The sequence below is a fragment of the Aegilops tauschii genome, chromosome 3 (assembly GCF_002575655.3).
Source record: "Aegilops tauschii subsp. strangulata cultivar AL8/78 chromosome 3, Aet v6.0, whole genome shotgun sequence".
NCBI lineage: Eukaryota > Viridiplantae > Streptophyta > Magnoliopsida > Poales > Poaceae > Aegilops > Aegilops tauschii.
In genome coordinates this window covers 30,487,842-30,504,292 of record NC_053037.3, presented here as the reverse complement: position 1 = coordinate 30,504,292, position 16,451 = coordinate 30,487,842, and the positions used below count along the sequence as shown (strand labels likewise).

The 16,451-nt window shown below is 46.3% G+C and overlaps 1 protein-coding gene across 1 annotated transcript; it reads left to right on the top strand.

Moving 5' to 3' along the window:
- The first annotated feature begins 271 nt into the window (after positions 1-271).
- On the top strand, positions 272-886 carry LOC141042662 (uncharacterized). Its single transcript, XM_073511525.1, has one exon. The coding sequence runs from the start codon at positions 272-274 to the stop codon at positions 884-886; it is 615 nt and encodes a 204-aa protein (XP_073367626.1).
- Positions 887-16,451: the final 15,565 nt, after the last annotated feature.

Sequence of the window (16,451 nt, the reverse complement as noted above, 5' to 3'; positions counted from 1 at the left end):
GCACCGGAGTGATCCGCCGCAGTCACCGTCGTCGCCGCAGCTTCCCGGCTGCGCTGGCCTCGCCGACTGAAAACGAAGACCTCCTGAGGGAGATCCTCCTTCGTCTCCCGCCGCAGCCTCCTCGCTCGTCCGGGCCTTCGCGGTCTGCAAGCAGTGGCGATGCGCCGCCACCGATCCCAAGTTACTCCGCCGCTTCCGCCTCCACCACCGGAAGCCGCCCCTCCTCGGCCTCTTCCACCGACGCGACGATGATATCATCTTCACCCCCATCATGGACCGTCCCGACCGAATCCCTCCAAGTCGTTTCGACCCGCATCAGCATCTTGGCAGCCACGACAGGGGGGCGGTCGAACTTCTCGATTGCCGCCATGGCCGCATCCTTCTCACGGACAAACGGCGGGATGAGCTCATCCTGTGCGACCCTGTCATCGGCGAGCAGTGCCTCATGGCTGTTCCGCCAGAGTTCGTAAGAAAATGCTTCAACGGGACTGTGCTCTACGCTGCCATCGACCATGACCACGTGCACGAAAGCTGCCACTCGAGCCCCTTCAAGGTGGTGCTGGTCTCCTATCTCGGAGGGGATAATCAACATACCGTGTGTGTTTACTCCTCTGAGACTGGCGTATGGGGTGATATCATTTCGACAACCGCTTCATATCATCTTTCTGATTATGGTATCCCTGGGTTGCTTGTTGGTAATGCACTTTACTGGCTGCTGGATATTATAGGCATTGGCATACTTAAGTTCGATTTGGACGAGCAGAGCCTAGCTGTGATCAAGGGGCCTCTTCGTACAAATGATTTTAGCCATGGTAGTCGTTGCATCATCCAGGCAGAGGATGGTGCGCTTGGCTTCGCCATATTGTCTTACCCTCATCACTTATAAATGTGGCAGAGGAATATCATTTGCCATGGTGTTGCCACATGGGTGCTATGGAAGACCATTGACATGCGTACAATTCTTGGGCTCCCTAAACAGATTCAAGGAAAGAGGACACTTATAAGACATATACTGGGATGCCTCGAGGATTGTGATGAAATACTTCTATCTGTGGATCGTCGTGCCTATATGGTTCAACTTAAGTCGATGAAGTCCAGGAAACTTTGTGAAAACAGTTATTTAACTTGCTATCATTCTTTCAAGAGTTTCTATCCTCCAGATGATTTTTCATCCTTAGTCCTCATATTGTAGGAGTAACTTAATATCTTCGTTGCGATTCTCAAGTGTAACAACTTAAAACTTTGTTATTGTGCCTTTGCTAGATAGACAAACTTATAGCTATATTGCCTAATTTATGTTACCATTCAATATATTTGTCGTCATGCTTCACTATTAATTTCCTAGATAGACAAGCTTATGGCCTTCTTTTGTGTTATCATTAAATGTAGTTGTCTTCCTCTGTGGGAGATAACAAATCAAATATCAAGTGGGTAATAATGTGAAATCAAATGTCAAATGGTCTAACTCATTTGCTAGCTATATTCCTCGATACAATGTTTTTAATCTTGCTTTTTTTTCTTAACTCCATAAAAGAACTTCCGTTCAAACAGTACCTTCCAAAACAATAGTTTCAGTTTTTACTTATTCAAGAGCATCCTGCATGTGACTACTGCAACACACATTTTTTTCGTATTTGTTGTCTCTAATCATGCTTTCTTTACTAAATTTGAATACCCAGGATCACTTTTGCCGGTAGTGTTTATGATTTTTCGCATGTTTCTATTTTGTCTTATTCAAATGAGGAGTGATGAGTTAGATGAGATTAATTCTTGACCATGTTTTCCTTTCTTATAAGTTAAATTCTTCATTATGAGGTAGCTATATATATATATATATATATATATATATATATATATATATATATATGTATATTGTTTAAATGAATATTCCTTGGAAAAAGCAAAATGTGGTTTTATTTCTTATGAGTATCAGTAGTGAGTTGTAAAACGTAAATACAAGAGTGTGTTTTTCCTATATTTGTCAATTCATCTATATAATAGACTCACTGTTGCCTTCTCATATCCATTTGTATTTGTGTTGGAACTTTATTAAATACCTGCCTTATGCTTCTAGGAACATCCATTGCTGGCAGATGTGATGGAAATGATGCATGCTACACAAGGTGATTGTCTGGTTTGATGTTCTAATGTGCTAAAATGGTAACAGGTAAGAAAATCTTCTGAATATAGTTTGTGAGATTTGAACCGTTTGATTTTCACTTTGGGAAATATTTGGCAGCCCATGTGAGTAGCATGTACCCTCAAACTACCACTAGTAGAAAAAGGGTCATCTGTCCCGGTTGGTAAGGGCCTTTTGTCCCGGTTTTTGAACCGGGACTAAAGGGTCGTTACTAATGCCCTAACCCTTTAGTCCCGGTTCTTACACGAACCGGGACTGATGGGCCTCCACGTGGCCAGTGCGGCGAGCCCAGGCAGGAGGGCCTTTGGTCCCGGTTGGTGGCACTAACCGGGACCAATAGGCATCCACGCGTCAGCATTTCAGGGGCTGGGTTTTTTGTTTTTTTTAAAGGGGGGGTTTGGGGGTTTTGCGGGGTTAATTTAGGTGTTTCATATATTGTGTTAGCTAGCTAATTAATAGAGAGAAGTGTCCTCTCTTATCTCTGTGCTTGGTCGGCGCTACGTACTATATACGTATAGAGAGGACTAGACACGCTGCTAGTAAGCAAATGAAGGAAACAGAAGATCGTCATGAACATATGCATACAGAGAGAAGTGATATCGACCACCTCTCCTTCTCCGAGGGATTGGTCGAACAACAAGTTCTCGTATATCTATCCGACACTACCGGCTACATATATACAATAATTATCTCTTACAATATAATCTCCTAATTAAATTGTAAGAACACAGGGTCCACATAGTATTCTCCGTTTTCAGCGATCACGTGGTCAAGGAAGAATGCCGCCAATTCCTCTTGAATTGCTCGCATACAATCTGGTGCTAGGAGTTCATCCCGCATCCGAAAGATCTAATTTGAAGAAGGGGGTCAATACATATATATATGAATAAATGAAACTCAACACAAATGATGGTAATAAAATAAAATTGTGAATATTATTGCTTACGCACTTCATATTGTTCGTCAGAGTAGCCCCGCTCACAGGTCGTGTGGCGGATGGACTCGCAAACATAGTATCCACAGAAATCATTCCCTTGTTCCTGCCACAACCACTTTACAAGAAATAGAGGTCAATCAAACTGATAAGCAAGCATGCTAAATGGTATTGATGAAACTAGCGCTTGAATCACTAGGAGATGCGCGGAACGTGCTACTATAGTACATACTTTCGGGTGTCTAAATTGCAGCTTCTTCGGCAGTCCCGGAGCTTTTTTGGTGAATTTTCTCCAAACCCTGCCAGACAAAGAAAACAATTACTTGATATCAGGAAATGAACAAAGTTGCTGATATGGTGGATAATGATTGATTTAACTTAGTTCTCGAGCATTTGAGTCATGTCCGCATAGTCCTGGGGATCTTTTTGTCTCGATTCTAAGACGGTTACTACTCCCTGCTCAAGCTTAATCTCTAGGAGAATATAGTGGAAGCTGCGCATGCATGCATAAGTCATCAATTACATTACTATAACCTGGACTAATAAGGGAAACCGAATATGCACAAGACAGTAACACTCACTTGAAGTTGTAAGGAAAGAGTATTATATCTTTGTTTTCATTTTTTCACCAACGATCGTACCAAGTTGGCCTCGATATTTTCGGCAAACGTAGACCTAGCTTATTCCGGGTTTGGGGTGGCCTCGGCAATGCTTCAAGGGTAGGGGTGCGGCGGGAGGGGGTAGGAGACCGACATCGTTTTTTCTAGGGTTTGGGTATCCTCGAGAGTTTTGGTCGAGCGAGAGGGCCGGGGGGGTGCTCCCGTGGTATAAGTTATCACGGTTGAGAGGGGGTGCTCACTTTTCTAAAAATCTAACTTTTGCATATATGAACATATATACACAGAGAACATACATACATATATACACTTTTCTAAACATGAAGCAGGTGGATATATTAGTGGCAAACGTAGACCTAGCTTCTCCCGGGTTTGGGGTGGCCTCGGTAACGCTTCACGTTTGTCTAGCTAGTGTCAAAGGATTCAACAAAACCCCTCGGCGTTCCTCGACCCTCGACCCCTCTTCAGTTCCTTTCTGGTAGCAAGAGATCCCATATCAGACGACCCTCGCACCTCGAACCCTCGACGACCCTCGACCCCTCGGTGACCCTCGACCCTCCGCCCTAGTTCCCGACCCTCGACCGCTCGGCGATCCTCGACACCCTCATTCCCGATAAAAAATAAGAAGAAAAAAAGAGGAGAAGAAGAAGGAATAGAGGAGTGGAAGATTTCTTTTTTTTCTTCTTCTTCCTCTTCTTATTTTTTTCGACGTCCCCCCTCATGTCATGTCCGACACCCCCCCCACCCCCCGCCTCATGTAATGTCCGACGTCCCCCCTCACTTTAACAAAGAACTACCTTAAAAGAAGACTTGCTTCGCCGCGGGTGCTCGATCGGTGCGACGTGGACTCGGTGGAAACACTATGAAAATGCGGTGGTGGCCGGGCCGGGCGGTTTTCTTTTCCTTCTTCATTTTTTCCTTTGTTTTTTTTATATGTTTGTTTTCGTTTTCACTCTACATTTTCGTACATATGAAAAAAAATAAAGTTTCTATTCAAAAGTGCACAATTTTTATGAACAAATTACAACATCTAAATTAACTACACATCTAAATAAATATTACTACACATCTGAAATTTTCCTAATCTTAAAACTAAACTAAAGATAAACTAAAATAATCTAAAAAACATGTAAAAACATCTAAGTGCACCGCGCAGGGGCGGAGGGGCACGGCGGAGGGGCCGGCGCCGGCGGGGCGCGGGACAGGGGATGGGCGCGGGAGCAGGTTGGTGCTCACAGGGGGCGGCGGGGCACGGTGGAGCAGGGGCGACGGCGACGGCAACTCGGAGGAGCAGGGGCGTCGGGGCAGAGGGCGAAAGCGGCGGCGGCGGCGACGTTGAGCAGCCTGACGGCGTCGGTGGCGACGGCGACGTCGAGCAGCCAGACGGCGTCGGTGGCGGCGGCGACGGCAACGTGAAGCAGGGGCGTCGGGCGGCGACGGCGAGGAGGAGCAGGGGGCGTCGGGGGTGAAGAAGTGATGGATTTGGTCGAAACTGCTAAGTGTTTGCTTATATATCCAGGGCATTGGTACCGGTTCGTGGCACCAACCGGGACCAATGACCCCTTTAGTCCCGGTTTGTGCCACCAACCGGGACCAAAGGTCTCTTTTCAGCAGCCCAAAGGGCGGGAAGCGGCGGCCTTTGGTCCCGGTTGGTGGCACCAACCGGGACTAAGGGGGGGCATTGGTCCCGGTTGGTGCCACCAACCGGGACCAAAGGCCCCCTTTAGTCTCGGTTGGTGCCACCAACCGGGACGGAAAGCCTTGCACAGCGGCGTGGTGGTGGGAGTTTAGTCCCACCTCGCTAGCTGAGAGAGAGCCGCACCTGTTTATAAGGTTCGGTGCGCCTGAGCTGTCGAGCTCCTCTCTAAAGCAGGCTTACGGGCCTAACCTCTCTGTACATGCCTGTGGGCCTACTGGGCCTTCTGCGGGCCTGAATCCTGGCCCATGGATGGGTTTCTAGTCGTATTCAGGCCGTGATGGCCTAGTAGGTGGCATAATTTTTATTTCTTGCCTTTTTTTGTTCTCTTTTTTGCTTTATTTATTTTGTTTTGTTTCTACTTACAACAAAAAACTTATTTATTTTATTTTATTTTGTTTCTAATTACTTATTTATTTTACTTTATGATAATTCTTTTTGCTATTAAAGTTTCTAACAAAAAAAGTTCTTTATGAAAATTCTTTTTGCTTTCAATGATTTTGAACAGAAAATACTTCGATAATTTTAGTTGCATCAATTTTATATAATTTTAGTTTCAATAATACTAGATGTTGCTTATAATGTTTTGAACAGAAAATGCTTTGATAATTTTAGTTTCATAAATTTTATTTATGTTATTAAAGTTTATTTTATTTTGTTTCTACTTATATATTTTATTAAAGTTTATATTATTTTGTTTCTAATTACTTATTTATTTGATTTGTTATTTTTCATGCACCATTTTTCATGCATTTACTCATTATTTTGAGATATAAGACCCTAAAATTGAAAAGCATTTCAAATGAACTCTGAAAAAGTTGAAAGTTGGCATGGTATTATCATTTCATCCACATAGCATGTGCAAGAAAGTTGAGAGGGTTACGGCAAAAACTGGATGCACTTCGTGTACAAAACGAACAATCTCTTTCGAAGTATCAGGATTTCATACGGAAACTCGTCTGTTACAAAGGGATTTCATTTTTTTAAACTTATTTGAACTCCTGACTTTTTGTGTGTTCAAAATGCACCATTCAAAGCCACATCATCAATTTTTAACCCTTTCTGACTTCATTTGTTATTTTTCATGCATTTATTGATTATTTTGAGCTATAAGACCCTGAAATTGAAAAGCATTTCAAATGAACTCTGAAAAGGTTGAAAGTTGGCATGGTATCATCATTTCATCCACATAGCATGTGCAAGAAAGTTGAGAGGGTTACGGCAAAAACTGGATGCACTTCGTGTACAAAACGGACAATGGTATCATACTCGTCTGTTACAAAGTTGGCATGGTATCATCATAATAGTTGCGGGAGAAAGTCTTCACTTTTTCTTTGCTTGTGTTATTTGCTTATTGCGATGTAACCATGGATAATCTTCATCATTTATCAGGATGCTTGGGTCAGCCTTGACTTTGAAGGGAGGAATTTCATGAAACTTTTCATAATCATTGGCTCGGACGAACGGTTCGTCAGTGTACCCAAGATTGTTCAGATCCACTGTTGTCATTCCGTACTGTGGGTCTACCTGTACCCCGCCTCCTGACAGATTGACCCATTTGCACTTAAACAAAGGGACCTTAAAATCATGTCCGTAGTCAAGTTCCCATATCTCCATTATGTAACCATAATATGTGTCCTTTCCCCTCGGTTGCTGCATCAAAGCGGACATCGCTGTTTTGGTTGGTGCTCTTTTGATCTTGGGCGATCATGTAAAATGTATTCCCATTTATTTCGTATCCTTTGTAAGTCAATGCAGTCGAAGATGGTCCCCTGGACAATGAGTACAACTCATCACAAACAGTGGTGTCACCTCTGAGACGTGTTTCCAACCAACTGCTGAAAGTCCTGATGTGTTCACATGTAATCCAGTCGTCACACTGCTCCGGGTGTTTGGAGCGCAGACTGTTCTTGTGTTCATCGACATACGGGGTCACCAAGTGTAAGGGCATATTTATCCCTAATATGTTTTGGTGATTGATGACAATGCTTTTGTGGACTAATCGTGTGCATTGAGTGTTTTTCAGAGATTCATCCTTTTGGCACGAGACGATTCCCTCCCCTCGGAGCTTGAAGCGAAGATGGTGTAGTTCTTTAGAATTAGTTTGGTGGACTAGTTTCATAGGGATCACCGTACTATCAAGAGGGGGTCCGCTTTGCAGAGGTTAGGGCGGAATCTTCACGTACACTTCCTTTGCCCCTCCCTCCGAGCCTTTCCGTTTCGATGATGGGCTCGTTTCCCTTCTCAGTGTGCTCTCTCTGGTCCCAGCGGTAGTACCGCGGGCCGGAGCGGTAGTACCGCTTGGGTACTACAAGCGGTAGTACCGCTCCAGAGCAGTAGTAACGCTGGTAGCCCCAGCAGTGTGCTCTCTCTGGTCCCAGCGGTAGTACCGCTTGGGTGCTACAAGCGGTAGTACCGCTCTGGAGCGGTAGTACCGCTCCAGAGCCGTAGTACCGCTGGTAGCCCCCAGCCGTAGTACCGCGGCGGTCTCGTGCTAGTACCGCCTTGATTCGAGGGGTCTTTTTTCGTGTCGGGTTTTACGGTACTTGCCGCGGCAGTGGGGGGCCGTAGTACCGCTCGTATACGGTAGTACCGCCCTGCCACCGCGGTAGTACCGCTCTGGGCCAAGCGGCAGTACCGCGAGGAGGAGCGGTAGTACCGCTTATAGGGGCAAGCGGTAGTACCGCTGGCCCAGCAGTAGTACCGCTCTCTGCGGGGCAGAAGTGGGGGTAACGGTTGGTTTGTTCCCCCCACTATATAAGGGGTCTTCTTCTTCAAAGTTGACTCACCTCTTCCCCCAAAAGCTCCATTGTTGCTCCAAGCTCCATTTTCGCCCGATCTCTCTCCCTAGCCAATCAAACTTGTTGATTTTCTCGGGATTGGTTGAGAAGGCCACGATCTACACTTCCACCAAGAGAAATTTGATTCCCCCCACTTATCCCTAGCGGATCTTGTTACTCTTGGGTGTTTGAGCACCCTAGACGGTTGAGGTCACCGCGGAGCCATAGTCCATTGTGGTGAAGCTTTGTGGTGTCGTTGGGAGCCTCCAATTAAGTTGTGGAGATTGCCCCAACCTTGTTTGTAAAGGTCCGGTCGCCGCCTTCAAGGGCACCAATAGTGGAATCACGGCATCTCGCATTGTGTGAGGGCGTGAGGAGAATACGGTGGCCCTAGTGGCTTCTTGGGGAGCATTGTGCCTCCACACCGCTCTAACGGAGACGTACTTCCCCTCAAAAGGAAGGAACTTCGGTAACACATCCTCGTCTCCACCGGCTCCACTCTTGGTTATCTCTTACCTTTACTTGTGCACGCTTATATTGTGTTGTATCCCTTCCTTGCGTGTGTGCTAGTTGTTGTTGCATCATATAGGTTGCCCACCTAGTTGCATATCTAGACAACCTACTTTGATGCAAAGTTTAAATTGGTAAAGATAAGCTAAAAATTGTTAGTTGCCTATTCACCCCCCCCCTCTAGTCAACTATATCGATCCTTTCAATTGGTATCAAAGCCTCGTCTCTTTATTCAGGACTTTACCGTCCAAAGAGTATGGTTGACGTCGTAGACGGTGGGGAGGAGCACTCCGGTGTGAATCCGGTCTCGTCTACGGGAGATGGGGGAACCGCGGTCTCTCGTGAGGAATTAAATGTGGCATTGGACACATTGAAGACCTCCATGACTACCGAGGTCGAAAACATGTTTAATAAATACTTAGAAGGGCTTAAGCTTTCCACCGCACCGTTGAAAGTGGGTGATCCCGCCAACAAGGTGACGGATGCTTCCTCCGACAAAGGGGAAGCTACTAGCGAGAAAGCTCCTTCTTCTAGTGGTAAAAAGGGCACCGGCATCTTTGCCCATGTGGAACCTCCACCTGTCTATGGTGGACCGCTCCCTTCCACTCATTTAAATCATGCCGGCCCGGCTCCTAAAATTGAGAAGAATGTAGATTTTGATTCTTGGGTCTATCGTTTTAAGCGTCATTTAAATCATGTGAACACTAACCTTTGGAGAATCATTGAAGAAGGTTTTTATCCGCATGACCGAAGTAACTTCACGCCTAGAGAAGTTGTGGATCAACAATTCAATGAGAATGCTCTCTTCATCATCCAAGAAGCCATCCCACCCGAAGATCTTCCTCATCTCCGGCCTTACACCGTGGCCAAAGATGCGTGGCTCCAAGTTGTTTCCCTCTATCGGGGAAGCGCAAGCATTCAACGCTCCAACTATGAAGTGGTGCAAGATGAAGCCGACGAGTTTGCAATGAAAGAAGATGAAGAACCTCGTGAGCTTTTTCGGAGAGTAACCAAACTCGCGGTCTCGCTCCGAGAGCATGGAAGTAAGGACACAGATGACAATTGGATCAAGCGCAAGTTCCTCAAGGCAATGATGCCCTACCACAAAGCCATGTCCTCCGTAATTCGTCAAAGGCCGGACTTTCACACCTTGTCCTCAAGTGAAGTGTTGGATGAGTTTGTGGCTATGAGCATCTTGGACAAGACCGCCGACAATGCGGTTCTTCGCTCTCAAAGAGTTAAGAAGCCCAACCTTGCTCTAAAGGCCAAGGTTAGTATGGAGGAAGAGGATGAAGAGGAAGAAGAGGAGGGCAACCTCGAAGATACGAAGTATGCCTATCATGAACACATGGCTCTTGCTTCAAGGCAATTTTGGAGCAAGAAGAACACAAGGCCAAACTTCAACAAGAGCAATTTCAAGTGGCGCAAAGGGCAAGCAACGTGTGAGAACTTGCTTCAATTGTGGCAATGTGAGCCACTTTGTTGCGGAGTGCCCTTACGAGAAGAGGGAAGACAATGGTGGCAAGCTCATTAGAAAGGACAAGGCCAAATCATTCCCCAACAAGAGCAACTTCACCAAGAAGACTCCTCCCAAGGCATTGGTGGTACAAGAAGAGTACAACGAGGATGATGACGATGATGAAGATGGTGAGTCGGTTGCCATGGCCTCCGTTGCCATTGCGAAGACTCCAAGGGTGTCTCTCTTCGACTCACCGAATGAGAACATCATCGCCAAGTGCCTCATGGCTAAAGACACCAATAAGGTAACCTCCAACATCAAAACTACCATCATTAATCATCCTTCTTCGACGGATAGCATTGATGAACTTGAGGAGACAAATGTGGAGGAAAATGAATTTGAGACCTTTATGGGTAAACTCAAGGGTAAATCCAAGAAGCACTTCGTTGCTCTCTTGGAACAACTTGGTGAAGCCAATGACATGATCGAGGCTCACGAAGATACCATCTCTAAGATGGAGGGGCATAGTCGTGACTATGCCGATGAGATCTCGGATCTTTCCAATGCTCTTGACGAAGAGCGTGGTCTTCGTTTGGCTCTTGAGGAGTCATACAACGATGATCATGCTGAGTTAAAGAAAGATCTTGATCATGCTCTTGTTGTGTCTCGTGTGCTAAACTCCGAGAAGGCAAAACTTGGGGTTGATCTTGCTAGACTTAAAGAGGAGTTTGACATTCTCGACAAGGCTCACAAGGTCTTGAAGGGCGTTCATGCTAGCCTCAAGGAGTCTCATGATCAACTCCAAGTAAAGCTAACTAAGGAGAAAGCCACCTTTCCTCATATGGTGTTAATTGATAATGCAAATGCTACTAACCCTTGTTGTGAGCATGTGCATCTTGTTGAGGAGAATGCTAAGTTGAAGGAGCAACTTGAGAAAGGCCTTGTGTCATGCATACAAGGTGAGAAGAATCTCAACGACCTTTTGAGAAACCAAAAGGGAGTTGTGGCAAAGGAGGGGATTGGGTTCGCACCCAAGCCCAAGAACAAGAAGAAGAATGACAAGACCAAACGACCTCCTCCTCTCAAGCAAAATTTTGTGAATGAGGGAGAGGGTGCTTCCAAGGAGAAGAAGAACAATGCGAAGGGTGACGGTGTCAAGAAGGGCAATACCACCCCATCCAACAAAGCCGGCGACTTTAATCCTTCTTATGTGCTATGCAGTGCTAGTGATGGGCATGTTTATGCCAAATTTGTTGGTTCTCCTCATGAGTACATTGAATGGTCTATTTGGGTTCCTAAGACCCTTGTTACTAACATCAAAGGACCCATTACAAAATGGGTACCTAAAACCAAGCATTGATCTCTTGTAGGTGTTTGCTTCCGGTGGGGGATCATGGTTGCTCGATAGTGGAGCTACAAATCATATGACCGGAAGCAAGGACTTGGTGGTGGACGTGCACAAGATTCCATCTATGCCCACCAATGTCGAGTGAGGTGATGCCTCGTCTTCTAAGGTATTGGGACTCGGCAAAGTTGTCATTTCTCATGATCTCACGATCGAGAAGGTCATGCTAGTTGAGTCCCTTGCATACAATTTACTTTCCGTTCGTCAACTTGCTACCATGGGCTTTGCCACTTTCTTTGATATTGATACCATGGCCCTCTTGTGGAGCAAGATTCTTAAAGTAGCCTTTGTTGGGCATGTCGAGAACGGTCTCTATGTGATTAACTTTTCGGAGCGACCCACTAAGACCGCGACATGCCTAATGGCTAAAGTTGACGGGGGATGGCTTTGGCATCGCCGTTTAGCCTACGTCAATATGAGATCTTTGCAAAGTCTTCTCAAGGGGGACCATGTCCGTGGACTAACGAACGTTAGTTTTGCTAAAGATCGTGCTTGCAGGGCTTGTATCGAAGGAAAGCTTCATGAGAAGGCTCACCTTCCCACGACTCTCATTTACTCGAAGAGGCCTTTGGAGCTCCTTCATTTGGATCTCTTTGGGCCTCCATCCTTTGACATTCTTGGGGGTAGAAAGTATTGCTTGGTAATTGTGGATGACTATTCAAGATAAACTTGGGTGTATTTCTTCAAGAGGAAGAGTGAGACCCAACAAACAGTCATTGACTTTGCAAATGAAGCCCAACGTCAACACAATGCAAAGATCTTGACAATAAGAAGTGACAACGGCACCGAGTTCAAGAACTACACCTTGGATGAGTTTCTCGGTGATGAGGGGATCAAGCATCAATATTCCGCACCTTACACCCCTCAACAAAATGGTGTTGCGGAGAGGAAGAACAGGACGTTGATGGATGCGGCAAGGACCATGATGGCGGAGTTCAAGTCTCCATACAACTTTTGGGCCGAAGCCATCAACACTGCGTGTCATGCTTCAAATCGGATCTATCTTCGCAAAGGCTTGAACAAGACTCCATATGAGATACTCACCGGTAACAAGCCCAACCTCAAGTACTTTCGGGTGTTCGGGTGTAAGTGTTTCATTCTCAAGAAAGGTGTTTGTTTGTCTAAATTTGAGACTAGAGCTCATGAGGGCATATTTGTTGGTTATGCTACAAACTCCCATGCCTACCGTGTTCTCAATAAGTCCACGGGACTTATTGAGGAGACGTGTAACGTGGAGTTTGATGAGAATAACGGCTCCCAAGTGGAGCAAAGTGGTACTTGTGATGTAGGTGATGAAATTCCTCCCCAAGCCATAAGAAGAATGGGTGTTGGATATATCCTACCCATTGAGGAACCCCTTGTGGCCGAAGGAGAAGGACAATGCTCCACTCAAGTGGAGCCATCACCAACCCAAGACCCACACGCTTCCGAAGAACAAAGTGAAGGCCCTCAACCTCATGAACAAGATCAAGGGCAAGATCAACCTCAAGATGGTGGTGATCCACCAAATGATGCCCAAGGTCAAGTTCTTCCCTTCGAGCAAGTTCAAGATCAAGAACAAGCTCAAGACGACGCTCAAGATGATCAAGTAACCCCTCCTGACTTCACTTCCAAGGAGGAATTGGAGCGTCGTGCCGCTAAGATCGCTTCCAAGCTCACCACCAAAGGTCATCTCATGGAGAATGTGGTTGGAAGCCTAAGAAAGGGGGTAAGCACTCGTAGACAATTAGCAAACTATTGTGAACATCATGCGTTTGTTTCTTGTGTCGAACCCCAAAAGGTTTATGAAGCGCTCGAGGACCCGGATTGGCTTAATGCCATGCATGAAGAAATCAACAACTTCGAACATAACCAAGTGTGGAAATTAGTGCCAAGGCCAACCGGGAACCATAATGTCATTGGAACCAAGTGGATATTCAAGAACAAGCAAGACGCTCATGGAATCATTGTTCGCAACAAGGCTCGTTTGGTGGCACAAGGCTACTCCCAAGTCGAGGGTATCGACTACCGTGAAACCTTTGCCCCCGTCGCTCGCCTTGAATCTATTCGTTTGTTAATTGCTTATGCTTCTCATCATAATTTCACATTGCAACAAATGGATGTGAAGAGTGCTTTTCTTAATGGTCCCATAAATGAGTTGGTCTATGTCAAACAACCCCTCGGGTTCGAAGATCCCTATTTCCCCGATCATGTGTATCAACTCCACAAGGCGCTCTATGGCCTTAAACAAGCCCCACGTGCGTGGTATGAGCATCTTACGGAGTTGTTACAAGATCGTGGATTCGAAATCGGGAAAATCGACCCCACTCTTTTTACTAAGAAGGTCAAAGGGGAGTTGTTTGTGTGCCAACTATATGTTGATGATATTATTTTTGGTTCCCCTAACAAAGCCTTCAATGAAGAATTTGCCGCTCTCATGACCTCAAAGTTCAAGATGTCTATGATGGGAGAGTTGAAGTTCTTTCTCGGATTCGAAATCAAACAAAGAAGAGAAGGAACCTTCATCAACCAAGCCAAATACACTCAAGACATGCTAAAGAGATTCAAGCTAAGTGATGTCAAGCCGGCTTCCACTCCAATGCCCACCAAGTGCCAACTTGACATTGATCCCAATGGTAAAGCGGTGGATCAAAAGGTATATCGCTCCATGATTGGATCCTTGCTTTACCTTTGTGCATCTAGACCGGATATCATGTTGAGTGTGGGAATATGTGCACGGTTTCAAGCCGCACCTAAGTAAAGCCACTTTGTGGCGGTCAAGCGAATCTTCCGATATTTGGCTCATACCCCAAACTTTGGATTATGGTACCTAAGAGGAGCAAACTTCAAGCTTGTAGGTTATTCGGACTCCGATTGGGCGGGAGACAAAGTGGATAGGAAGTCCACTTCCAGAGGGTGCCAATTTCTTGGTTGCTCTTTGGTAAGTTGGTCTTCTAAAAAGCAAAGTTGTGTGTCTCTCTCGTCCACCGAAGCGGAGTATGTGGCGGCCGGGAGTTGTTGTGCACAACTCTTATGGATGAGGCAAACTTTAAAGGATTACGGTGTCATTTGTGACAAAGTGCCTCTTTGGTGTGACAATGAAAGTGCTATCAAGATTTCTCTCAACTCGGTGCAACACTTCAAGACAAAGCATATTGAGATTCGGTATCACTTCATCCGGGATCATATTAGGCGAGGGGAGATCGAGCTCAGCTATGTCAACACTCATGATAACCTTGCAGATATTTTCACGAAGCCATTGGATGAAGCAAGATTTTGCGAGTTAAGGCATGAGCTAAATATCATTGATTCGAGCAATGTGGTTTGAACCTTTGCACATCCCTCACATTCATCATGCATTCTTGTCTAGGTGTAGGCATGGACTTAGGGGGAGTGTTGTTCTCTCAATGAACTCTTCCTCCCCCCATAATGCATAAACTAATCTCACTCTTTCACATTAGCCATTTTTGATGGTACTTGTGCTTCAAAGACGAGCTTTGGTCATGGGCCCAAGGATAATTCTTCGCGGTGCCATACCAATTGACTCAAACATAGGTGGCCTCGGCCACCGCCCTCTCGTATAGAGGCGTGTGGTTCTTGTTCTCTTGCTGGTGCTCTTGTTGGTCTTCTTGCCGTCGTTTCCTGTCTTTCGTTTTGTGCCATAGGTGTTGAGTCTTGTTTTGAGTTGCGCTGGGTGGTACTACCGTTGTGAAGGCACGGTACTACCGCTGGAGCGGTACTACCGCTCTACGGAGCGGTACTACCGCTTATGTGGCTAAGCGGTACTACCACCCATCACCACGGTACTACCGCTGAGGGGCGGGACCAGGGGGTTAAGTCGTGGGCAGGGGTGGTTTCCTACCCCCATACCCATTTGCTTCGTCCCCTGGTTCCTCTTCCTCTCTCTCCAGCGCCATCTCGCCGCGGGAAGGCTCCGGCGGCCCTCCGTCTCCGGACCGTTCCTCTCCATTTCCTTCGGTGGAGTCGATCCCCACCTCGTCCTCTTGCCATGGATGCCGGTATTGCCCCCGTTCCTCTTCTCTTCTTGTCTAGTTTTCAGATCTCGCGTTTTAGGGGCAATAGTGGTTGCATCTCTAGATTTTTGGCCAAATCTAGGCTTGAGTAGGTTGGAGAAGGCAACTAGACTCTTTGGATTGATGTTTGGTAGGTTTATTTTTGAATTTGGCATCCCCGGTAGTGCCAGATTTGACCACGGCAGTAGGGATCCACCGTGCCCCGTCTCGGGCGGTACTACCGCCCATCTGGCGCGGTACTACCGCTGTGTGTGCACGGTACTACCGCTAGTGCGGTACTGCCGCTGTGCAGGCACGGTACTACCGCTGGATGCCCAGTTCCATCGTTTCCTACCACATGTTGATCCATATTTGTTGTGTTTATTTGGTTTTGATTGCTCTTTCTGGTTGTTTCTTGTGTCCGTGTGTTTGGTTCCAGGTGATGAACATCCTGATCAGCAAGTCCGCCGTGTCAACCCCGGGCATTCAACGTCAAAGCGGTACCGCTCATCTGAGACTGCAGGTGGCTCTTCCAGTGCTCCACCGCCGCCAGGGGGTGCTTCCTCAAGCGCTAATCCTCCTCTCAAGAAGAAGATTTCCCACCGACCGAAGCCAAGTGGCAAGAAGGTGACTGAGATGTCTAGCAGGGAATTCTGGGAGAGGCGTCGGCGCAACCCATATGAGGAAGACCAAGAACCCAACCTTGTCAATCGCCCGTTCTGGAACCGGTTTCAGTATGCCACATACTTTGATGTGATCAAGGCTAAGAAGAACCTCTTTGTCAATGTTCATTCCATCAACACGGATGCTATGGAGAAGGACCCTGAGTACTTTGGTGATGCCCTTCAGGTGTGCTCTCAGTTGAACATTCTCAGGATCATGCAATTCAACAAGGACTTTGATGCAGATCTGCTGGCA

Coding starts and splice junctions, on each gene's coding strand:
- LOC141042662 (XM_073511525.1), top strand. CDS start 272: ATGGACCGTCCCGACCGAATCCCTCCAAGTCGTTTCGACCCGCATCAG.